Source organism: Pyricularia oryzae, chromosome 3 (assembly GCF_000002495.2).
Source record: "Pyricularia oryzae 70-15 chromosome 3, whole genome shotgun sequence".
In the NCBI taxonomy this organism is placed as follows: Eukaryota; Fungi; Ascomycota; class Sordariomycetes; order Magnaporthales; family Pyriculariaceae; genus Pyricularia; species Pyricularia oryzae.
In genome coordinates this window covers 1,290,712-1,315,124 of record NC_017849.1, presented here as the reverse complement: position 1 = coordinate 1,315,124, position 24,413 = coordinate 1,290,712, and the positions used below count along the sequence as shown (strand labels likewise).

Sequence of the window (24,413 nt, the reverse complement as noted above, 5' to 3'; positions counted from 1 at the left end):
CAAAAAGAAGGATTCCTTCTAGCATTAAGTCATGAGAAACAAAAGGCAGAGACAAAAACAGAATATAGTTAATTGACGACGCAAAAGAGTCTTCCAGACTCGATATATTTGGCTCATGCTTCTGCAACCCAGAGACAATGATCATGATGCCTGAAGTAAACCGTGTCCCCCCTCCATCGTTCTACAATGCTCTGTCTGCTGCCATCAAAAGCTCCATCAATCCTGCAGCAACCGCCTTGTTGTTATGGTTGAAGATGCTGACAGTGGGATAAAACGGACAGCACTCTTCAATTGGACAGTCTTCGCGCGACAAGTCAAAGTTGAACTCGCCAAACTCGAACCCGAAACCAAGAATCTTGCTTTTGGTCGCATCCTCCAGGTGCCTACTATAGGCGTGATCGATGGAGCAGCCCGTCGACGGGCCGAAGCCCAGGACGCCCTGGGAGGCCACGTACGGGTCCGACGACCAGGCGTGCTCCTCGTCCTTGGTCAGCTGCATGGCCGACGCCATGCGCGCGGCCGTCACCGACAGGGCGTCCCAGTCTCGGCGGTCCATGTACTCGGCGTAGTCGATCTCGGGGTCATAGAGCGTGCCGCGCTTGCCGTCGTAGGCCGGGTTCTTCCAGTTCTGGGCCGGGTCGTCGGCCTGCACGGCGTCGTGGCACCAGCCGTGCAGCACGACCTGCGCCGCCGAGTGCAGGTCCATGTACCAGGCCAGTCGCGGGTGCTGGTCCATGACCCACTTGACGTTGCGCGTCTCGGCCTCGGAGAAGGCGGCCGCGCCGTGGTAGTACTCCATGCCCGGGTCGTCGGACCCGTCCATGGTGCCAGGCGCCATGGTCCGCTGGTAGTCCCACAGCAGGTCAAAGTTGCGGTTGAGATCCACGCCGACGGACCGCGGGTCGGAAGGCGAGGCGGCGGCAGGGTTGCGGTTCTTGCGCCAGCAGGTGTGCGCCTGTTGGTCGTGGGCCATGCCGTCTGGGTTCACGACGGGGACGGCCACGATGCCCAGGTCCAGAGCGGCAGAGACCTGCGCCGCCGTGTATGCGCTGCCGCCGTACCGCAGCCCGCGGCCCTCCTCGCGCGCCCAGAGGAGGTCGGACACGAAGTAGACGAGGTGGTCGGGGCTGCCGCGCTCGCGCGGGTGGATGGCGGCTTGGATGAGCACGCGATAGGCGCTGCCGTCGAAGCTGCTGCTGCTGCTGTTTGCGCCCTGCCGCCCGCCGCCGATGCGCGCGCCGAAGAGGGTCCTGTTCTCGTAGGTGCGGTACGGCATCTCGAAGAAGTGAACGTCGTCGAAGCGGGCCTCGAGCGCCTTGACGGCGGTTTTGATCTCGGACAGACTCATGATCTCCTCGACCGGAGATGGGTCGTCGACACTGCCGACACCGCGCGGGACGGAGCTGCCGCCGCAGGGGAAGCGGTTGATGGGCGAAATGGGCATGCCGGTGTCGGTGTTGCCCACGGGCTGGGTTTGAGGCTGCGTGGAATTGCTACCTGACGCTTGTCGGGTCACGAGACGGAGCTTGTTGTTGGGGGTTTTGTTGCCGTAGTGGCTTGGCCGCTCAGATGGGAGGAGGCATGCTGTTGCGGCAAGGAGCTGCAGGCTCAAGGTGCTGAGGATTGTGAACTTCATGGTGGAGGATGGCAGGGAAAAATTTGCTGGGTGGGTCAGCGAGATCCGAGAGAATGGGTTTTGTGCGCCTGTGTGACAATCTGTGGTCGTACAAGACGTGAGGCTATCTTTGGTGTCTTATACTTGGCAGTTTTATGTGGTGTGAGACTTGAAGTAGCCTGCCTAGTCTGGATAGACACTGCGAATTTCGGTTGTTCAGATGCATCTCATTCCTTAACTCCAGATGATAAAAATCGCAAACTGGGATATTTATCATAATTTCTGTGTCATGCCAAACTATTTGGTATTGTTCTTCGCAAAGGATTCTTGCTGCACCCCTTGGACTGACCACGCCTCGTTCCCAAATCCGCACAAGACGCGAATTGCCCAACGGCCCGAGCTTTCCCTTCCTGCTTGTTCTGACCAGTAAAGTCAAGATTTGCACATGCAGTTATAGACTGCCTCTCATGGAGATAAACAAGGGAAGACCAACCGTGTCAAAGGTGCATATCTCCACAGTCCCGTGACCTGAAGTTCAACGCCAACGACGTCAAACATGTTGGCTTGTCGACGCGGCTCAGCTTTGATGCAGCTCATTTTGACCTGCGTGCCGGGATCTAAGTAACACATGGTTGGCGCGGCGTGGCCGAAAGGACTGTGGGGTGGGCAGTAAGACACTCTTCTCTGTTAGTATTGTTCTTCCACGTGTCGATGACAGGAGGCAGGGGCTTAGTATTGTTCTCGACAAACAGAGCCAGCATTTGGGAGGAATATTAAGCCAGGCATGGGCTTGTCTTTTTTTCTTATCCCCGGCCTTATGAGGCAATTTATTGCTTATGCAAAGTAAAAAGCATGTCAAGAAAAAGTTTTGTGTGGCTGATGGCTTCTGCAGCGGGTTATTAGCGTAGTTGACCGAGATCAGGGCTTGCAGGGCTAGGACTAGGTCCAACGGTGGACTAGTTCTAGATGCTATTGATCAACAGTCAGCCCACTTACTTGGCTTCCCCAAGATAACCTCATCTAGATTGATCCGGAATAGGCTAATGTACGGTAGGATGGAGAGGGACTGCATCAGCGACACACAGTCGAAGAGCCAGCCGCTTCAAGGTAGTGGCCTGTCATTTAACCCTAACCCGGAACCGCATTCAGTAGCACAGTATCACAGTAGCACAACGCGCTTTCCCGGTGGTGTTGAATTGCCCCGCCATGCAGGCAGACAACTGTTGGTGCGGCTCGCATCCGTCTGCGCGAAGCCACAAAACAAACGACTGCAACCACTGCACAACGACGACCCATCTCTGGCATCCCATTTTGGTCGTCCACCTCTCCACATGGCAGTCTTTACTGGACGGATTTGCTCACCCCGAGCCAACAGGCAATGAACACTTGGCGAAAGCGAGCACATCGAAGCCTCCGACCACATGGATTGACCTTGAATCTCTTCCATGTGCCGTAAGTACCTGCCTTGGCTCATGATCCATGCGAACTGTGATTTATCCTAACTTTTCCTTATTGGCACAATTTGCCAAGCAAACAGGTCCAGCCTAGGTTCACAAGTACACATCAGATACCAGCAGGGGCACCGAGTCAGCAACCTTTCCAAAAGCTAGCAACCTGTCAGTCGTCGATCGAAGCAACGTCAACTGACTCGGGCACGAACGATATCTGGTACACATACAGAAGCTTAATAGAACATCCATCGAAGCAAGCTGTGAATTGCCATGAGCATGCCCAAACGAGCCGCTGGAAGAATCACGAATTTCTGACAGCATCACGATGAAGCCTGACATATGCCGAGAACTGATGGCAGATTTAATTAAGTTGTCTAGACGACTTTCAAAACTCCGCGTCCCCGGGTACTTTCGAAGCCCTCAAGCTAAAATAACCGAGCCGAGCCCGTCGCCGTGGGCTGCTGCGTTGTCGCCGACGTTGTAGATGTGCCCCCACCGCTGCCGCCGCCGTTTCCGGGGTTGGTTGCCCCGCCCTTGATAACCACGGCGCTGACGACCTGGTTCAGCGAGTTGGTGACCACATTCACCAAAGCACCAAGCGCGTCGTACTCGTACGTCTTCTGTATCAGACCGTTGTCCAGTGTCTTTTGCTGACCAGTGAAGGTCATGTTCTGCTGATAGCTGCCGACGATGCTGCTGACGACGTCTCCGCCAGCTCCGACAACCTCTTGTACGATATGACCCAGATTGTCGATTATGAAATTGAGCTTGGTGTCGCCCTGGAGGATGGATCCTAGCAGGCCGTCGACGGCACCGATGACGCCCTCCACAATGTCTCCAACCTCGTTGAGCACGTTGATCAGCAGTGGGTTGAGGTCTAGTGTGTGCAGCGTGCGATTGACAATATCGACGAGGTGGCCAAGTCTGATAACAAGTTCAAGTTCTGCCTGAACATCGGCAATGGTAATGTTGACCTTTGTGATTCCGATTTGCACGCCGGCGTTGATGGACACAAGACCTGCGATCTCAGCGGCCAGGTTCACATCGGCCTGCAAGTTATCGACGTCAAGCTCGATGCGACCAACTGACAAGTTGGGCACCTTGAGATGCACATCTGGCGGTCCGCTGTTGGAGCCCTTGCCTGGCCCTGGGGATGTGCTGCCGCCACCCCCATTGCTTCCAGTGCCGGAGGGCTGGGCAGAGGTTTGCGTCCCTGTTGCTGAGGCGTCGGTGGTGGTGGTCTGTGTCGGCGGAGGAGCCTGGCTGGATGGTGGCTGCGCCGTTGTCTCTGCAGCCGTTGTCGAAGGTTCTTGTGCGAAAACGAAGGAAACAAGGAGCAGGAGGCTCACAAGGAGCGATAATATGCCACTGTTCCGCATGGTGAAAACGATCCTTCAACGACAGCGATTGGATGTCGTTTGCTGTTTGGATCAGACGTAAGCAGCAATAAACGAGTGTGGGCTGGAGGAAGAAGGACTAAACTTCTCCTGCCTTGCGGGTGAAAAAAAAAAGAAAAGAGGGAGGATATCTCAGAAGATGCCGCGAAGAGCGGGAGACCACGAGACGACATCACCCGCAACCCGCGTCATCCTCATCGCGATCCGCCTTGGTTCGGCGAGCTTTTCCTCAGGCGTAACGGTCAGCTCCCGGCCAGCATGGCCACAAGGGTATTTGTGGACCAAGCTAATATTGAGGGGCATGGAAGAATGCATCTTTTGTCAGGGGTAGACGCATGGGATGATGGGGATATTGCGGGCGGTGGCTTGACTGGTCAAAACGACTTGGCGAGAGGGCCAGACATGGCGCTGCCTTGATTCTCTTGCATATTGACTGCCTTCTTTCCAGCGGCCCTTCGCATGATAAATTTTGGAACAATTTCATTTAGGGTGGTCACGCTAATTTCCAAGGAAATAAATGCAACACGACAGCTCCAGCGACCACACGCAGCAAACAAAAGAAACGCTGGCGGTAACCAGAGTTCGTTCTTAAGTGGAAACGGAGTATATAGCCGCAGAAGGATTAGGGTCAGGTCGTGCGTGAAATTATCCTCTTTTGACCAACCCAAATGCGAAGAGACAAATCCATCACGCACAGGGCCAGTATGCGCGCATCCGCTCAACTAGTATTACGGAGAGATTAATCGAAGCGTGGCTTGCTTTCTCCGATGCGCGATGACTTCTGTGGTCAATCTCATTGGTTCAGCACCAGCCAGCCGTGGAGAAGATATCTCTTGGCTACTGGGTCGTCCAGCGCGATGCAACCGTGATTAAATTCGGCTCCCACAATTTTCTTAAGCTTGTGGGCCCTCGGCCTCTGAAACCACGCATGAGCGGGCCATTCACTACTTACATCCAAGCATCCCAGGCCGTTGGTACCGCCCCCTGTTGCAAGCGCAAGGGGGGACAGACTGCTCCGACGACGATCTTGTCCCCATAAGGCTCACAGCTCCTCCAAAGTGCCAGCTTTAAGACTTGGAAGTCATCCCACTAGCGGCAGTTTGTATAAGGTCTGGACCGTTCTTGGCTCCATCAACAAATACCTTGTACCTGTGAGCCGAACGAACCGTTGCATTGTTCAAGGGGAGCTGCATGGTCTCTGATCTGCTGCGAATATTTGCTTTTACCTTTTTTTTCCCGCCAGGCACAGCTTTGTTTTGCGGAGCGATACGCTTTTTTACGATCCAACTAGACTCCCGAACGTGATTGAAGGCGATCTCGATGAGTCTTGTTCGCTAAATTACTAACCCAATCCAGAGGCAGCATTCCTTCCTGCATGGTGAAATACAAGGATGGCGGAACCGCACCCGTATGCAGGTGGAATCTTGTAAAAGACGACTCCGCCTTGGTTTCGCGCATTCTGCAGACTATCTAGTCCGCTTTCTGCCATTGCCCCGTGGAAATCAGGCACGCTCATCTAGGCGAGAGCAAGCTTGGGTTTTAATTTCTGCCGGGTGGTTTTGACTCCTTGGGTCGTACCAGTATTCCGTTCTTACCCTGCCCTATCGGATGAGTACGGTACCGGCGTTTTGCTTTATCTTGGCAATTACGTCTGGTTGAGCCATCCCCCATTGTACGGAAGACCTTTGGTGTTTTGCAATTCTTTCCTCTAGTTTTTTCCTGCACCACACTCATACTGTCGTCACCACTCGTTTAAACTTTTTTTCGTCGTTCTTTTCATCCAGCGAGAACACGCCACTGTCTTTTTTTTTCCTCTTGCAAGTGTGTCCAAGTTCCCACAGCAAGCCACAGTCTCAAGTCAAAATGAAGTGCTTTGCTACCAGGGCGCTCACGCTCGCCGTCTCCTTTATTGGCTGTACATCGGTCCTGGCGCAAACACAAGCCGGCAGCCGAAATGACGAAGGCTACATTGGGTACACTCTCGAGCAGAACGGCGATCCAGAGGCGGCCGTCTACCAAACATCAAACACAGACACGAGCGGCGGCATTGAGCTGCCCGAGGAGCCAGACGTCTACCTGAACGCATCGGTCTCGGTGCAAGAGATTTCGATCGAGGTCGAGAACATCACGGCCAAGGTCAACCTCGACGCCCAGGTCCTGAAGCTGCTGCACTTCACAGCCGGCGTCGACGCGTCCATCGACCGCGTCAAGCTTTCCATCCAAAACGTGTCGGCCAAGGTGGAGCTCGAGGCCCGGCTCGGCAACCTCCTGCAGATGGTCAACGACGTGCTCGACTCAATCGACCTGAACCCGATCGTGGCGACGCTGGGCAACACGGTCGGCGGCGTGATCAACGACACGGTGGGTGTCATCACCGACCCGGTGGACGAGAGCGGCCTGAGCAAGCGCAGCCTCGAGTACCACCTCGCCTACAACATCCTCTTCAGCGTCAACAACTACAGCGGCCACAACCACCGCAACCGGGTGCTGGCGCAGAACGGCACCATGTACGACGTCTACCTCAACGACAGGGGAGACGAGATCTCGAGGTCCGTGGCCGGCTACTACAGCCGCGACATGACCTTTACGGGCCACAACAAGACCATCAGCATCGACGGCGAGCCGATGGAGTTTGAGATGCAGTACGTCTACCAGCCGTACATGGGGCTGGACATTGTTTCGCTCATCTACATGGACGCCAAGAACGGCCGGATCACGAGGACAAAGGTGGTTGCCGGCATGGAGGGCGGTGGAAGCACGACGTTCAAGGGCGATGGTGATTTGTAGAGCCTGGGAATTCTTTGGGAGGGGTTTCGTTTGGGCGTTTTGCGCATTTAATCCTGTCAATTTGAGGCCGCCTTGGCAAACAATTGCATTATATTGGAAAACTGACTGCATATCTGACTGCATGACTACATAGCTGGCTGGCCGACTGCACACCTGACTGTCTGACAGCATACCTGACTTACTGACTACATACCTGACTGCCTGCCTACCCCCTACCTGCCTTTCTGGCTACTATCTTTGCATATCCCTACAGTTACAGTGAATCCATCATCAACAGCAATTACAATTACCTATGCAAGCTGGTTTCGATATAAAGTCCAACTCTTGAATTGACTGCCACAACTATCCTAACCGCTCAGTCCGGCATATCCTTGTCCTCCGACCTACCCAGGAAGTCGTCAATAAATTTGGGTTGCAAGGCACTATAAGCAGGATTCGTCCGACCCGTCATGACATATCCCATCAAAGCTCCCTTCTTCCCCGCCTCGTTCCCTTCATCCGTCTTGACCCACGCATCGAAGCCTTCCGGGCACTCAAGGGCCCATTCAAGATGCTCCTGGTGCTTTTTTGACTCCTTTTCTAGCCGCTCTTCAGCTTTGCGCTTTCTGTCGGCCTGCTTCTGTTCCTCCTTCACCCTCGCCTTCTCCTTCTTCTCTTCCTCCTTGCGCGCCTTCTCTTCCTCCTTGCGTACTGCCGCGGCTTCCTCTTCGGCCTGCTTGGCGGCCTCGCTTTCGGCCTTTACCCTCGCCTTGGCTTCCGCCGCGAGCCGCTTCTTCTCGGCGTTCCTCTGGGCCGTCTGTGCCTTTCTGGCGTTGGCCCTCTCGTAGTCCGGGACGAAGTTGGACGGGGTGGAGGTGTCCCTCCGGCCACCCACGTGGGGGTTCGGGGGGTCGTAGAACAGCCTCTCCGTGCCGTTCTTGGGGATCTTGAAGATTTCCCACTTCTTCAACGCCTCTTCCTTTGCCTTGCGGCGCCTCTCCTCCTCCTCGGCCGAGGGTGGGCCGTCCTCCGGAATCGTGATGACCTCGGTTCGGTGAGAGGTAGGAGAGGAAAAGCCGTCCCAGCTGGGAGGGGGAGAGGACGTATCATCATCGTCGATGATTATTACTGTTTCTTGGCCCGTTCCCACAACGCCAGAAGGTCTGGGCGTTTGTGGGTTCCTCGGTAGAGGAAGACGCGGCTGTTCAGCCGGCGCCGGAGCAGGGGCAGGGGCAGGGGCAGGGGCAGGGGCCAGGACTGAGGCTTTGGTTCCCTCGTTCTTGTCTTGAGCGGCGATGGGCGATGACTTGCTTCCGCCAACAGGGACGAGGGGTTTTGGCGTCTGGGGCCTCCGCGGCAGGAGGAAAAAGGGTTTGGGTGCTGGGGCCGGGGCGGGAGCCGGGGCCTCGGCCTCTTGTTCGTCGTCTTCGCCGAGGATCTCTTGTAATATCTTGGGGTCAAGTTCCCCTGTTGAATCTCCGAATAGATCCTCGTCTTCCTCGTCTTGCTCGTCTTCACCGAGAATTTCTTGTAATATCTCGGGGTCAAGTTCCCCTGTTGAATCTCCGAACAAATCCTCTTCTTGGTCATCTTGGGTGTTGGTGATATTGCTATGACCAGAGGTATACATGGACGGGGAGGCCGAGACGGCATAATCGAGGTTAAAGCCAGACATGATCAAACAGGCTGATATTTGTAAGGAGTGATGAAGTAATGGCTTTTTTGGGAAGGAGGATATATCCAGAGCAGACAGTTTGAGAGTGCTTGAACCAGAATAGTCAGGTGGGATCATGAAGTCGGGAGGGAAACTGCTGCCAAGAGGGATGGGCTCGAGTTTTATGGCAGTTTCCATTAGAGTTTAGCATCCGACTGATTTGAACATTGGGAGCTATATTCCGGTGGAATTTTCTTATTTATTTGTTCTTCACATGGCTATGAATTGTATACATGGGGTCTAGCAGGTGCTAGTAGGAGCGTATATATCGTGAGGTTCTTGCAAAGTTTCCTCAACTAGCTGTGTATAAGGTTTCCCCTTATACTGCAGCAGGGGCCTGGCTCAACGTTTGCCACCATGGCCATGACTTTGTTGGTCAGGATTTGGAAGAAACTGATTTTGGGTTATAGCAAGAATCAAGCGTGAACGGCGATATTCCAGTCAACTAAGGTAGTTGCAAAAAAAGGATGAGAAGCTGATCAACTTTGTACAGGAGGTGCCCAAGGTAGCTATCTACCTACCTACTTACCTATCTTTTACGCGTTCTATCTAGTAGCCGGAAGGTGCTGGTTCATCTAACTGCCAGTGATGAAAAGATGAAGGACGTCACTTAAATCCCTTTAGGCGTCAGATAAAATCATTTATTGCTTTCACATGTTCGGAACTGGAATTTTACGGAGGTACAATCGCATGAACTAGGGTGAGAAAAAAGCTTCCATGTGATATCGTCACTGGTGAGCTACAGAATGAGGACTTGGCCACCTCTGGTTGCTATGCAATCCTATGAGATAACACGCTAGCTAAAAGCAAAGGCAAAAAGCTACAAAGTTTCTTTAACTCACCGGGAGTTTCGTGAAGTCTGGAATCAACAGATTACGACCAAGGAGGCCTCTATCTGGTGGTAATTTATTTATTGTCCATAAAAGATAGGTGGATGTCGAATTCTGTCCAGATATGGTGTGATGCAAGTGCCCACAATACTCACTTGGATATATTTTTTGGTCAGATCACTAGCTGGAAGGATTGACTCAGAATGGAGAAAATCTACGTGCATAACAGCGCAAATCAGCCAGGCGACCTACTTTGCAGTATAATTGCGCAGTCGGTACCGTCAATGTACATTCGTATACCCCAGCTCAATGATCAATTCTAGTTGGATGCCGTGATGGACGTTGCAAATCCAACAACCAAGAGGTACCTATCTAGGTTAGGTAGGTACCTGTTTTATGATTTACCAAAGACTGTCGTCTTGCACCAAAGCCATTGGCCAGTTACGCAAGAGCTGGAGCTACAGTGGCCGTTGGAGTTTTTTTCCCCCATCTAACTTCAAGTGCAATGCAATGCAATGCGATCTAAGGACAGTGAAACGTCGAATTTCAAAACTGAAGTTTAATCGTCTGTCTACCTACCTTAACTTCCTCTGACTGTTAATGTCGCCGCTCGAGACAGGGACGACCCATGTCACGTATCTGCTCAGATGCCCCTATTGTCAAACTTTTTATAGTCGTGAATCTAGTTTTCCTGTTTTTACAGTTTTTTTTTTCTTCTTTTTTTCCTGAAAAAAAAACAATCCGAGTTAAGCACAGTCTGTCAGCTGTGTCGAGTCTGTCGACCGGGCAACGGATATTTTATGAATTTGATTTGCGTGGACTCAGCTTTACTTCCCGACTGAATCACCCAGGGAGGCAACCCAACACTCGGAGCCTCGAGGTGTCACAGCTAGTCGTTGCCTGCGCCACCGTATGAGGTACCTCGTCTTTTTTTGCAGGCAAGAAAGACTGAAGGCTGGCAGAGGCGGTTCTATTCGTGGGTCACTGTTGTTTCCAGAGGTTTCACGAGACCAAGGGGAGACCGAGGCCGCAAAAGGCCGAGATGATGTAGACGCGGTGCCTTACAAAGTACCTACCTACATACATATGTACCTGCTCGTAAATACGGTCGCGATGGCAGAAGATAAAAAAGCAAACAATGCGAGGAAGAAAGCACATTCTCGCTCGCCGTGGCAAAAATCTTTCCACCCTTAATGTCTGTGGCTAAGGGTGAGGCCAGCGGCGACGAATTTGCTCTGTGCGTTACGCAGCATACGCTAGCATGGTTTGAAGAAACCAGCAGTGGTGCCCTCATGTGCGGCATCATCATGAAAGGCTTCGTAGCTTACACGGTCGACCAAGGTGGGGCTCAGAATGACGTATTTTTCAACATTGCGACTTCCCTCTGCGGATACCTTCAGGTGGTTGCCGCGGCAAGTCCATTGATGAGCCTGCTCGAAGCAAAGGGACCAAGAAAGTTGGTCAATGCGTCAGAACTCATGTTCCTGGACCGCCTGCTGGGCCGTACAGCTTCAATCGAGACCTGCTCACAGTCCTCGAGGCCGAGCAGTTGCACGCTCGAGATCTTGCCGTTGTTTCGGGCACTCTCGTCACCCTGGAAGTTCCAGATAGTGGCTACGGCGACACGCTGGATACTGCGAGCCCTGGCGCAGCTATCTTGCGGTATGGAGCAGATGATTTCAAGTTCACTTATGGCGCCTCAGCTGTCGGTGCCGACATCTTTGGCTGTGACTGGTCGGCGAAACTTGCGACTCTTTCCAGCGGCGACCCTGTATCCATCGAACCTCTGCCCAGGACACAGTCACTAGTGAAGGATCGCGTGTTGTTCTACGTTCTACGTAGCCTTTGTCATTACTGACGGCGAATACGTACAGTGGCTGATCAAGACTTTACCATTTCGTATTGGTATGCTTCGCCGCATAGGGGAGAGATTTCTTCCACCTAGAGCTCAAACCTCCTTGTCCCCTTGAAACCCAACTCCTGCGAAGCTCATCTTTGCGTATGAGAAGAGCCGGTAGCCGACGCGCTCTCATGGCTCCTCGAAAACACCACCAATAACGATGACTTCCTCCACCACGCCGACTCGTACGCCTACCTCAACGTGATGCAAAACTTTAATCAGTCGCGACTCTCTGCCTTTGTATCTCAGCAACAGCCCATCTTCCACGTCGTAGGGCTAGAAATCTAGACTCTGATTCGTTTTCACGGAGTACTGAACGTTCCCGGACGCATACAAGACCTTCGCCGCCGCCGACCTGGCCACCGGGGATCTGTTTAGCAGCTATAGCTGCCAATACAGGGCATATGCCGCGGGCCGAGACGGAACCCTGGGGACGCTGACGAGTGTTCCCTTCGTGAGCCCAAAGATTCCAATGTAGTTATCTCAATAGGAACGACTCGGGATTCAGAGATCGCGCACACGTTGCCAATGTCGTTAACGGCTGGACTGGGCTGGTGAGCCGGCTGGTGGTAATGACAAAAAACGCGCCCAGTTGGAGAGCACGTTGCTTGGATACCGGACCATGCTTGGTCGACGCTTGCTACACCCCTGGATGCGCAAGACCTCGCTCACGACGGGATGCTGGTAGATTATTCGGCTGCCTTTTATGCTAGACAGCACCTGAGTAAGCGGGTCAGGGTGGTGACGCTGCGCGATATTGCAGACATGGTACAAGTGGAATGAATCGAGACCTTTTGGCTGCCTAATCTGTCCAGATTTTAGATGCGCGAACCAGACTTATAACGTTGAGCTCCACATCTCCGACCCCCCTAAAGTCCGGCCCCTAAAAATATCTACTCAGCCACGTCAACCCTTTGTTTTATTTTATAAATATCTAGACGAATTTTTCACTTTAGAACTTGATTTTTGAAGATTCTTGCTCCAAACTTTCCAATGAAACAGTACACTGAAAATCAGCTTCTTGCTGCCATTTCTGACATAAGAAATGGCAAATCAGTTCACAAAACCTCGCAAAAATGGGGTATTCCTCGGAGTACCCTTCACGATCGTTTAAAGGGGGCCCAGTCAATTCAACAAGCGAAAAGATTTTGTCAAAGGCTTTCACAGGAGCAGGAAACCTATTTGGCAGATTGGGTACTTGCGCAGGCCGCGTTAGGCCTTCCGCCAACGCATCAAGAACTACGCTATTTTGCGGAACGAATTCTTCAGGCCGCCGGAGAAAGAAAAAGCCTTGGGAAACATTGGGTTAGCCGTTTTATAGCCCGATATCCAATTTTGAAAACCCAAAGACCCCGGCGAATAGAAAATGCCCGGGTTAATGGGGCTACAACCGAGGTAATTAAATCTTGGTGGTCCTATTTGAAAAATCCCGTTGTCGATACTATAAAACCGGCCAACCGTTGGAATATGGACGAAACAGGTATAATGGAAGGCAAAGGATCTAATGGCCTGGTGTTAGGGCGTAATAAAATCCGGCCATTACAGCGAAAAGAGCCTGGAACGCGGGGTTGGACGAGCATAATCGAATGTGTATCAGCTACGGGGGCTGTTATACCTCCCCTCGTTATATTTAAGGGGAAAAACGTACAGCAACAATGGTTTCCAGCTGATTTAAGTCCTTTCGATACCTGGCAATTTCATGCAACCGAAAACGGGTGGACAAATAATGAAACAGGTATCGAATGGTTAAAAAAGGTGTTTATTCCGTATACCCAACCTTTAACCCCTGAAAAGCGGTTATTAGTTCTGGATGGCCATGGATCACATATAACGGACGAATTTATGCTTCTTTGCTTGCAAAACAATATTCAACTCCTATATTTACCCCCTCATTCGTCACACGTTCTTCAACCGTTGGATTTATCGGTTTTTGGGCCGTTAAAGGAAGCTTATCGACGTCACCTGGGATTTGTAAACCAGTTTTGCTGTTCAACGGTTGTTGGGAAACGAAACTTTCTACTTTGCTATCGAAAAGCCAGATCAAAAGCATTTATAGCAAAAACCATTCAATCTGGTTGGCGTACGACGGGGTTATGGCCGGTGAACTTGGCAAAACCACTTTTAAACCCTTTTTTATTAGAAAATAGCAACGCCAACGTCGAAAAAGGTAAAAATAACGGCTTCCAAAGGGATAAAACACCGGAAAGCCCAACCCAAAAAATTAACGACCAGTCTTTACTTATTTGGAAAACCCCTAAAACGACCCGAGATATTCGACTTCAACTACAGGAAATTTCCCGGTCCGAAAAAAGTAACGCCACTTCACGGCTTTTGTTTGCAAAAGTCCAAAAAAGCTTCGAAACCAAGGATATCTTATTGGCTGAAGCTCAGCAAAAAATCAGTTTGTTAAACGCAAAATTGGAGGCGGTACGGCCGGTCAAAAGGAAAAGGGTAATTCCGGATCCCAACGAGCTTTTGGTCAGCAAAAAAAACGTTTATGAAGCACAGGAAAATAATAGGGACTGTTTAGAAGCTTTGAACGATGGAGAAGAGGTTAGCGAACCGGGAGAGCCTGACAATGATTGTATTATTGTGCGTTGATAGTTTTACATTTAAATCGGTTTATAAAAGGGGTATTTCGTCGTTACATTTTTCAAGGGGGCCGGACTTTAGGGGGGTCGGAGATGTGGAGCCCAACGTTATCCTCAATCGCTCTGGGAGCATTGAGTGGTCAGCCGGTACCCGTTTGCTGCACGCCCTCTCCCTCGGTTTCTCCCTCGCCTTTGCAGGCATCTTTAGCCGGCTTGACATACATCTTAAGGACCTATCGTGAGCTCCCTCAAGGCCGGCATTTGAACAAACTTAGGCCAAAGTAGGACCGAATGGATAGCCCTACTGTTCTCCGCGTAATTACGTGCATATGCCTCACTGCCTTGTGCACACCGCGAGAGAACGATCACTCGGACATCTATCCATGCGTTTCGCGCTAAACCTTTTATCCCTCGGTACCAAATCGGCGACTGCACAGTAAAGAGCGATTAACTAATACAGTAGTTCAACCCACAATGAACTTGACTCCGATAGTATATATGCGAGATGCTATATAGATGTTACGAAGTAGGCGCGAAAATTCCGTGTCACGACTCGCGGAGATCATCCCAGCATAACAGCGGAGATCAGCAATGCTTATTAGGGAAGCTGATCATAAACCCTGGTTTTGTTGGTCTTACTTCTTAAAAGCGCAGAACCGTTGCGATGCCAAGGAAGCATTGAGACCTGGAGAAGAATAGATGGGAAAATGAAGTTGCCTAATAGAAAAGATTAATTAAAGCAACAGGACGCGCAAACGCGTGATAACCGGCTACTGCACTGTAGAGGCCTACGAATTGCAAGGGCATCTACTGCAAGTATGGGGTATTACGGACCAAGACGTCCCTGGGGGTTACTACCAAATTGAGTGAACCCACCGCTGATTGCACCTAATCTCTGGATTGGCCAGGGGGGCCTAGGCTGTTGGTCTGGGGCAAAGATGTCTTGGCTTGCTTGAGTAAATAAATGGGGTACAAATAACGCCACCTCGGAAAGACGTGAAATGCCTCCTTTTCAAACGAGGCCATATGCCGATATTTCCCGGATTGTCTTTCTTATCCTTTTCCAGCAAAGATTTCATGGGGTTCGGCATCGTCAGGCGAACCACGGACCTCGTGATAATGAGAAATGCGACGCGGTAAAGTGTTTTTTTTTTCTTTTTCGTCTCCTTCTTGTATTGACTCGGGTGTTCTGGGGGGGGGGATGATTGGATGCGAACATGGTGTCAGGAGACAATATGAGAGACTCTGTGTGAAAGAGGATAGCTGCAGCAATCGATGCCGCAGGCCCAAGACCTTCACGAGCCACAGCAGGAAGTCGAGATAAGCCAAGCTTCTAATATCTACTTTGTAACCAGGGATTCAGTTCCGGGATCCAGCATGATTATGGCGTTGGCCGTCGATTCGTTTTCGATTTTGTGGTCCGACGGTTTTGGTCATTTCAACTGGCCAGCATAAAAAAAAAAGTAAAAGAATTACCCTGACTTCCATCATGAGGGCATACGACTGGTGAGGATGTTGACTCGAGGGGAAGAATCGAGCAACTTCATTCAGTACACTGCACAAATACAAACTTGCAGGTCAGATATCACGGCTGGATGTTTGACTGTTTGACTGTATTACGAAATAAACGAAGATAATGCGAACCCTTCTGATTGAAGCGGGCCCAGTCATAGCCATACGATGCCGTACCCATTCCTGCTGGTACGGTACACGTCTGGGGGACCCGTCCGTCAATTTGTTCAACGAAATTTCATGGTTCCGCGCGTCTAGGGGGTTCAACCGAGGCTGCGCTCGACTAAAGACTTGCCTGGTGCGGCCGGCAAAATCCTGACCGAAGAATATCCACGATGAACAACGTGACATCCTGCCGCATGCAGAACTTTCAGCTGAGCCACGGCGCCCAGCTCCTTTCATACCAGCTTTCGGCTTTTCGTCAGACTTGTACGTGCCCGAGAATACATAAAAATTGGCTTGGTAGATACCTACGCACGACAAGCTTATTTCACTCACCGAGACCTCGCTTTCTTTACAGCGAATGAAGTGAAAGAACACAAGAACCCCTCCAGAAAAAGTAAAGACAACAAGCAGGGCTGGGCGACTTTTTTTTTTTTTTTTTGCTGCCTTTGTTTGGTGCCGGTTGGGACTCTGGGCAAACCAAGCAATTGATAAATTGAATGGTAAGCAATTTATGGGAAGGGAGTGGCACCAACTGAAGCGCCACGCGCTCCGTGGTTGGCCAGAAGACCCGGCCAAGGGCTCGGCGACCACACTCGGATCCGCTCCCAGACACCGCCGATCCTCTCGGCGCTGCTCGGCGTGCCGCTTGATCCGGTTTTTCTGTTCAAAATTTCCACATATGCGAACCAAACTCTCCACTGCGAAGATTGGTGAAGAAAGAAAACATGTGGTAACTGATGTGGTATGGGGGGAGACTTTTCTGGGGGGAACAAGAAAGAGAGAGTCAACGCGAAAGGCCAATTCCAGAATATGTCTGGGCCTCTTTTTCTGTTCGGCCGTCCCGTCGTGGATTACCATGGTTGTGCCCATGGACGGCACAGCTTCACCAAAACAGGTCATGATCGGCTGACAGTTGCTGACCACGCCCGGCTTCCAGCGTGTTTCGGCGCGCTTTTTGTGCAGCACCGCCAAACGTCACCCGCTTCGGCCGCCTTCCGAAGGAACTTCTTTGGGGCCATTGTTGGTTCTGGCCCCCTCGTTGGTCCTGCAGGCTCAGCTCCAGTCCTTCTTTTTTTTCCTTCCCTCCCTGCATGGAAAAAGCCATGGCGCCACCCACTATTCCCATGCTGTCTTGTCTTTCAACTGAACATGCACCTGTCGCCAAGGACGATATCCACAACGGTCGGTAGGAATCATTGCTGGAGGGATCTTTTGTCAGGGCCTAGGAGGCCAAACGTCTTTCCACATTGGTCGACCGACCAGACCTTCCTAGGACAGAAGCGATGGTGGCCATGTTGGAGTCTCGGCGCCAACCCTCTTGTCCCCCAATCCAGTCCCCAGAATCCCAGCGGAGTGGTGGACAGTGGCTATCTGTGGGGTCAGAGATTGTTATTGGAATTGTTGCGTAAAAAAAGTACGGACTCGTGTGAGACCACCAGGGCCCCCCCCCCCTCGATCCCACGAGAGCATGATACCTTACCAACCTAGACTTGACAAGAGATAGAAGGGCGAGCGTGGCGATTCGCTAAGCCGAACTGGAGCTTCCGATGATAACCTCCTTGTCACGGACCAATATTCCCATTGGGGAACCGAGCCAACGGTGATGTCCTTATCAATGAAAGGACCCTGATATTTAGGTAGCACGTCGCATGCCTACTTGGTCAAAGTTGTTTTCTTCCTTACTCTCCCTTTCACCTCCAACGCTTTCGTTCGGTCAAGCTGTATATTCAACTTGGTCGCTCAAACCGGTCGTGCTTACCTCGCCTTCCTGGTCTTCTCCATCTCCTGTTTCCTTTTTTTTCTTAGACAGCCGGCTCTATCCTCCTAATAATAACCCCCACCGAAATGTCAAACCCAACACCGGTCGGGGCAGCGCCCGAGCGGCCGTCCGAAAAGACCGTCGCGATGGAGAACGACGCCACGCGCCAGGATTCGTACAGCTCGGGCTCGCCGGCGCACGAGCCTCAAGGATTCTCCGAGGAGACACAGAAGCGGCCAATTCACCGCAGGCTGATCGATTCCGCCAAGACGCCCGGTTCGGCCATTCAGATCGTCATTGCGGCCGTGGTCGCCATCGCCATCGGCCTGATCGTCACCACCCAGGTCGACACCGTCCCAAAGGCGGTGATACCAATCCTCAGCATCCCCGGTGACCTGTGGCTGCGTGCCCTCAAGGCTGTTGTTCTGCCCCTCATCATGACGGCCATGATTCTCGCCGTTATCAGGCTCAAGGAAATGACTGGCGGCGGTGCGAAGCTCGCCAAGTGGACTGTCGGATATTATGTCATCACAACAATCATCTCCATCTTGGTTACCTGTCTCCTGACCGGCCTTGCCTGGCGCAGATTGATGATTGAGGTGCGGGGCGACGCGTTGGCCATGGATGACGACCAAAAGGATCTTGTCGCAGAGCGCAGCGAGAATGAGCCGCACACAGTGGTTGTGACCCTTTTCCGCTCATTCATCACCGACAACATCTTCAGGTCCCTTGCCGAGGCCGAGCTCCTCGCCATCTTGATCGTCTCGGTCGTCCTTGGATCTATCATCAACCCCACTGGGCGCCTCATCCCGGCCATTGAGGAGGTGGAGAAGATGGTCACCAAAATCATCACCTTCCTCATCAAGGTGGCACCCATCGGCGTCTTCTTTCTGATTCTGCCCAACCTGCTTCGACTCAACATTGAAGACATCGGCATCAACCTGGGCGTTTTGATCGGCGCGGCGCTTGCAGGCATGTTCCTGCACCTCTTCGTCATCGTCCCGGCCATTTACTTTTTCGTCGTCCGCGAGAACCCTTACTCCATGTGGTTCAAGTCGTCGCCTGCTTGGGTGACAGCCTGGGGTACGGCGTCGTCTGCTGCCACGCTTCCTGTCACCATGCGCGAGACCATCGCTCGCGGCGTGCCAAAGACTGTGGCCAAGTTTACCGTCCCGCTCGGTTGCTTGATCAACATGGATGGGTAAGTGCACTTCTCATTTATTACTTCTAGGGCCGACTTTTTTTTTTTTTTTTTTTTTTCTCCAACACAAGCATTCTTACTGACTGGAATTGATGCAACTCACAGAACCGCCATCTACTTCCCCATCTGCGTCGTCTTCCTGGCCCAGACCCAGGGCATCGAGCTGAGCCCGGTGCAGTACATCATTATTGCCCTGCTGGCTACACTGGCTTCCATCGGCACCACGCCCATCCCGTCGTCGTCGCTGGTCCTCACCGTCATGATTGCCAACTCGGTCGACGTTCCCGTCACGGGCATGTACGCCGTCATTGTGGCCATCGACTGGTTTATCGACCGCTTCCGTACTGCCGTCAACGTCTCGAGCGACATTTACGCCGCCAAGATCCTTACCAAGATTACCGGCATCACCGACGATGGTCTGGACAAGCCCGAAAACACATCGGACGAGGAGTTGGCCCGAGAGCACTACGCCCCCGCTCCGGTGGTGGATAACACCCACCGCGTCTAAGGCATTTTCAACGGTCGCTTTCATGTCGTATAGTGTAATGAGTTCGATATCAAAACTGGTCATTTTTCGAGCGCTTTCTTATTGGTGTTTTGGTGGGGATTTATCAAGTTTGGCTGGGTCCCTGCTCTCTTGCGGACGGGAAGCTCGACTTCCAATCCACTTGGCGGGGTAGCATGGATCCAACCTTCTTTTGCCTCTCCTATGCAAAACCACTCGCTAGTCTCAAATCAATGACACTTTAATAATTTCTACTTTCACTTTCCGTTTCGATGCGTGATTTGATGCAAAAGTGCAGTGGGCTCGCGATGAGAAGAAACGATCAATATATTCGCTTGGCGACGCGCTGTTGGAAAAGCCAGGGATCCTGGCAAGCCCCGTGTTACAGCGGTTGGATCCTCGCGCCCAAACCTTGACAATCAGTCTCGAGTCAAGATGGAAAACAAAACAAAACAAAAAGAAAATTCCTCCCACAAAAATTATCCTCTATTGCTTACTGCTCTACATTGATGCATCTGGAGAATTTCCTTTCACCAAAAGTCATTTTGGTTCCCAACCGTACATTTTAGTTTAGACTCCCCACCTCCACCGGGAGCCAGCACAAATTTGCCGACCTGCAGTTAGTTGCCTTTGCTGCTGTGCCCACGGCCAAGCAAGGCAGCTATGGCTTCAGCGACGGGCAGTCCAGCAGGGCACCTGAAAGCAGTTGGAAACGAGAATCAGCATCCTTTCAAGCCCAAAGCATCCAAACCGCGCAAATTTCCAAAACCAAAGGGCAAGCGCGAACAAGGAAAGCCGATTGAACAACTGGATGGTAGGGATCAAAGCCTGAGGGTGAGGGATTCATCGGTTGTGCTTAATGGCCCACCAAAAAAGACTGCCCAGCTTGAGCCTGTCGCCACCGCCAAGCTCACCACAGAATCCGACAGAGACGGTGGTGCCGTAGAGGATCCGCCCCCTCGGGACGAATATGATGTCGACGCTGGAGATAACGGTCTCGGCAAAGTTGGCAACGTCGCTCGGAAGGAAGTCAAATGTATTAGTTCCGCTGGGTACGGCAGTGTCCATCTCCAGGAGTATTATCGTCGCAGGAACAATGGGGACGACACGGCCAAGAAACAAATCCTCAAGAGGTGTCTTCCCGTCGTCAAGAAGCTGCCCAAGCCAAAAGGACAAGAGGCGCTAGATGTTGAGCATTTTGCCAGTGAGCTGACTGCTACAACAAAACTGTCACAGCTTCAGTACCACTACCACTTTGTCGAATCAATGGGATGGTATGAAGATCCTGATCATCTCTACGTCACCATGGAATATCTTGCTCTTGGCGACTTGGAGAGCCAGCTTTTATCTGGGACCAAGATCTCAGATCCAGATGGAAAAGCCCTTGCCAGACAGATTTTGGTGGCCTTGCGCTATGTGCATGAGGCCGGGTTTGCGCATCGAGATGTCAAACCGTCAAATATACTGATAAAGGAAATGCCTCCCAACGGCAGTTGGTGGATCAAGCTCGGCGGCTTTGGCATCAGCAAAGCCTTTCGGCAACAGAACAGTCTGGTCAACACAGCTGGCGGCAGTCTTGACTTCATGGCCCCAGAGCTGCTCATGCTGTCCAGCGCCCAACCAGGCCAGGCTGCGTTGTCGCAGTTGGAAAAGGCTCAGAGGGCAGACGTTTGGGCGGCGGGAGAGACCTTGTTCCAAATTTTGACCAGGACATCATCCTTTGCTGGCAACATGAGACGCTTGATAGGGTATGTGGACGGACACGTGGAGTTCCCGAGGGCTGAGCTGCTGCACAACAATGTTAGCCTCGGAGGAGAGGCGTTCATAAAGTACTTGATGACGCCGAACCCGATACTACGGCCTACTGTACAGGCTGCCCTGACGCATGGATGGGTGGCAAGGCAAGACTGTCTCAGTACTCTACAGATTACGATGGACAAACGCTTGGCTTCTTTGGGACAGCTTCCACCGGGGGCAGTATTGTCACCAGATGGAAAGCTTGTGTTGATCTGGACTGAGGCCAAAGCGACATTGTTCAACGTCCGCAGTGGCCAAGCCATCATACAGAATGTAAAGGAGCTAGATGAGGGCTTGGAGATCAGTAATGCTTCCTTTATCGATCCCACACAGTTTGTTCTCGCCATCTACGAGCCCGAGCAGTCGCATTACACGATTTGGGGATTTCAAGTACGCCCAGGTGTAACCCACCGGGATACCACGTACTGGAAACACTTCAAAAAAGAATTTCTCCAATGCACAGTAACTGTCTTCGTATTTTGCCCGCCTCCTTACACGTGGTTTGGTGCCAATGAACTCTTCCTTGTCACTTCCTCGCAGCACAATCTGCTTGCCATGGCCAAGGGCAGGGACATTATGATCACAGCGTTGCGAGAGCCCCATGGGAACCAGGAAAACCTGGATGAAACCCCTGCAGAGCGGCACTATATAGACGTACCCACTGATGTTACGATCAAGAAGCTTTGCCTCTCACCCAGTGGTCGTATACTAGTTGCCGCTGCCCCTGACGCCATCATGATATATGACACAGGAATCGGCAAGTCAACCGAACCAAAACTGCGCGAGCGCATCCCCTGCCCACCTGAGACGGGCGAGATGGCCATCTGCCCCGTCCGCAAGACGTTTGCGGTGACGACCAGAGATGCCCAGGGCACCTTCATCAGCATATGGGACGCCCAGACACCCTGCTGGGTCCGGTGGTACCAGGTCGTCGCAGGAGTCAGCACCAGTGTGCGCTCATTGTCGTTTAGTGCAGACGGAAAGTATCTCGCGGTGCTCCGTGGAGATGGCGTGCTGGTGGTCTGTCACGTCGAGCGGGGAGATAATCGTGGGCAGGTCTGCTACGATACTGGAGAGACGTCGCTCGGGAAGGTGGCTTTCCCCGTGGAGGGCAGTTCTGATGTGTTTACGATTTCGTCGGTGTGCAAAGGAGGTAGGACGACTGTTTTTCGACTTGGCCCATCGGTGGATTGAGAACTGGCCTCAGTGAAGGCCTACATCGTTCACGCATCTTCTCCACCTGGCCAAGAGGGACATTGAGGATCGGTTCATCGGCGAGAAACATGTCGTGGATGCCGCGCTCAGCTACCCGTTCTGTCCTCGGGCCAGGCCATCTAAGGTTGGATAAAAGTTTGGGGACTGCCTGCCGATTACCAAATGGTTTATAACACATCTGTCACCACATGCAGCCGACCGCGGGCTTCATGCAGGTGGGCATGACAGACTGCTTACGGCGGGGCAGGTCGCAGGCAAAGCTGAAGCATTGAATCGTCAATTCGCGGGTTCGTTCTTGAGTGCGGAGAATGACAACTGAGCACCAAACATCACGGTTGACAACTACTCCGTGAAATAGGAGATGGGTTCTCTTGGAGATGTTGGCAACCGACGGATAAATGAGCGACAATTTAGTCGCTATGGCATGCGTGGTACTTTCTTGTCGTACATAGTATTCAAGGGCCGGCCCATTTGAAGGACTGATTCGATGGGTTATTCCTCGTCTTCCTGTCAAACTTGGCGGCTGGGCTTGACAGGCTTTGCCACTATCTCACATTGTGGTTTCTGGCTGCTTCCGCCGCGTTCCCCCATAATCATGCCATCTGTCCCCGCAAAATCCCGGAGCCCACAACCTCTTGGCCTTGTCTGGGCAAACTGGGAAAAGCTGGGGAAGATGTGCAGTAAACATGGGGTCAATCAGAGAGGCTTGTCCGTTGTTCGGAGTCCGATCAGGGGTGCCCAGGGTGCATCTGGTCCCCTTTCGCCCGAACCGAATTGTGGAATGGCATGACTAGAAACGTCCCTAACCAATCAGAGCACATCGACAGTCCGACCCAGAGAGGGGTAGACGACTTCCTTTCCTCCGGATGCTGGCCCGCTGGCATCTGTTGTAGCTTTCGGCAAGAGGTTGTTGGCGACGAGCTGAATTCGTTTGCCTGGCTGGGCGATTAAATACCTGTCGGTACCGCCCGCGATGCATCCCGTGCCCGCCATTGCATTCTCTCCATTTCACATCCCACCTACCAAGTCCCATCTAGCGCTCACCTTTTGATCGGTTCGAGATTACTTGAACTTCCACAACGCAACACGAACAAACAACCGAAAATAAGAAAGACACAGGGCAATAACATCAAACTCTGCCAGTCTCAGCACAATCAGTTACATTTCTTATCCATCCTACGAAGCTAGCCAAAAACAAAATAAAATAAAAATGTTCAAGCAAGCACTCCGAAAGCCCCTGACGGGCGCCGTCGTCCAGCAGCAGCGCGTCAGGTCCCTGCACCGCGACGCACCCTACCTCTTCTCGATGCCGGCCGAGGTCGACGCGGCACGCAAGGCCAGCGTCGCCACGCCGACGGCAAGCACGATCCCCAGCACCTCCTTCTCGGCGGGCTCATCGGCGTCGTCGGCCACGGCCCAGCAGTCCGCACAGCGACGGGGCTTCAGCCTGTACCAGGATGCGCCATACTTGTGCTCCCTGCCCGAGGAGGTCAAGGCTATCAAGACTGACGGCGCCTCCGCTGCCCCGAACTGAGAGGCGGATCTGATGGGTTTAGTTTTGAGGGAAACGTCTTTTTTGGTCGGGTGGAATGGGTCTTTTTTCTTTATAGGGTTCGGGTAGCAGGCACAGCATTGTTGTGCCTTTTGTTGCATAGCGTTTGCGAATTGATTTGGTTCAACTTTTTAACTTTTTCTACCCCTGTCTTCAACTTGCCGTGTGTTTTGCCGTCTTCTGCAGGGAAAATTGAACTTCCCAGCCTTGGCGTTCATCTGCCATTTTCAGCGGCTCCATCATCTGTAGCACAAACCTCCAATCCTGTGCGCCAATCTTGCCCTGTTTCCATCCCAGGACACATGCGTTTCACCTGTGATATGTGCCAGGCAATCGGGCGTCTACCAGATAGGTTTATAGTGGACCAGCCTATAGGAGGCATCGACTGCCTCTTTCCTACTGTTCTATGCAAGACATGTAACAATACTACGAGTACATTCAAA

The 24,413-nt window shown here is 52.2% G+C and overlaps 8 protein-coding genes across 8 annotated transcripts; 5 read left to right on the top strand and 3 right to left on the bottom strand.

The window, feature by feature from the left end:
• Positions 1-181: 181 nt before the first annotated feature.
• Positions 182-1,636, bottom strand: MGG_07645 (carboxypeptidase A; the record flags this gene model as incomplete). The annotated part of the gene is made up of 1 exon (XM_003711523.1): positions 182-1,636. The coding sequence occupies one exon, from the start codon at positions 1,634-1,636 to the stop codon at positions 182-184; it is 1,455 nt and encodes a 484-aa protein (XP_003711571.1).
• A 1,753-nt stretch (positions 1,637-3,389) lies between these two features.
• Positions 3,390-5,048, bottom strand: MGG_07644 (uncharacterized protein). The gene has a single exon (XM_003711522.1). It carries the CDS (start codon positions 4,443-4,445, stop codon positions 3,492-3,494), a length of 954 nt encoding a protein of 317 aa, XP_003711570.1. The 5' UTR covers positions 4,446-5,048; the 3' UTR covers positions 3,390-3,491.
• Positions 5,049-6,326: 1,278 nt separating this feature from the next.
• On the top strand, positions 6,327-7,578 carry MGG_07643 (uncharacterized protein; the record flags this gene model as incomplete). The annotated part of the gene is made up of 2 exons (XM_003711521.1): positions 6,327-7,239; positions 7,550-7,578. The coding sequence occupies 2 exons, from the start codon at positions 6,327-6,329 to the stop codon at positions 7,576-7,578; spliced, it is 942 nt and encodes a 313-aa protein (XP_003711569.1).
• A 27-nt stretch (positions 7,579-7,605) lies between these two features.
• Positions 7,606-8,904, bottom strand: MGG_07642 (uncharacterized protein; the record flags this gene model as incomplete). The annotated part of the gene is made up of 1 exon (XM_003711520.1): positions 7,606-8,904. The coding sequence occupies one exon, from the start codon at positions 8,902-8,904 to the stop codon at positions 7,606-7,608; it is 1,299 nt and encodes a 432-aa protein (XP_003711568.1).
• Positions 8,905-10,966: 2,062 nt separating this feature from the next.
• Positions 10,967-12,361, top strand: MGG_15213 (uncharacterized protein; the record flags this gene model as incomplete). Its single annotated transcript, XM_003711519.1, has 6 exons — positions 10,967-11,276; positions 11,306-11,580; positions 11,648-11,678; positions 11,783-11,943; positions 12,011-12,127; positions 12,266-12,361. 6 exons carry the CDS (start codon positions 10,967-10,969, stop codon positions 12,359-12,361), a joined length of 990 nt encoding a protein of 329 aa, XP_003711567.1.
• Positions 12,362-15,289: 2,928 nt separating this feature from the next.
• MGG_07639 (excitatory amino acid transporter 2) lies at positions 15,290-19,531 on the top strand. The gene is made up of 2 exons (XM_003711518.1): positions 15,290-18,901; positions 19,007-19,531. Exons 1-2 carry the CDS (start codon positions 17,787-17,789, stop codon positions 19,407-19,409), a joined length of 1,518 nt encoding a protein of 505 aa, XP_003711566.1. The 5' UTR covers positions 15,290-17,786; the 3' UTR covers positions 19,410-19,531.
• A 482-nt stretch (positions 19,532-20,013) lies between these two features.
• On the top strand, positions 20,014-23,346 carry MGG_16669 (CAMK protein kinase). Its single transcript, XM_003711517.1, has one exon. The coding sequence runs from the start codon at positions 20,070-20,072 to the stop codon at positions 22,395-22,397; it is 2,328 nt and encodes a 775-aa protein (XP_003711565.1). The 5' UTR covers positions 20,014-20,069; the 3' UTR covers positions 22,398-23,346.
• MGG_16668 (uncharacterized protein) lies at positions 23,311-24,092 on the top strand. Its single transcript, XM_003711516.1, has one exon. The coding sequence runs from the start codon at positions 23,629-23,631 to the stop codon at positions 23,950-23,952; it is 324 nt and encodes a 107-aa protein (XP_003711564.1). The 5' UTR covers positions 23,311-23,628; the 3' UTR covers positions 23,953-24,092.
• Positions 24,093-24,413: the final 321 nt, after the last annotated feature.

Coding starts and splice junctions, on each gene's coding strand:
- MGG_07644 (XM_003711522.1), bottom strand. CDS start 4,445: ATGCGGAACAGTGGCATATTATCGCTCCTTGTGAGCCTCCTGCTCCTT.
- MGG_07639 (XM_003711518.1), top strand. CDS start 17,787: ATGTCAAACCCAACACCGGTCGGGGCAGCGCCCGAGCGGCCGTCCGAA. Junction 18,902..19,006: donor TGCTTGATCAACATGGATGG/GTAAGTGCACTT, acceptor TGCAACTCACAG/AACCGCCATCTACTTCCCCA.
- MGG_16669 (XM_003711517.1), top strand. CDS start 20,070: ATGGCTTCAGCGACGGGCAGTCCAGCAGGGCACCTGAAAGCAGTTGGA.
- MGG_16668 (XM_003711516.1), top strand. CDS start 23,629: ATGTTCAAGCAAGCACTCCGAAAGCCCCTGACGGGCGCCGTCGTCCAG.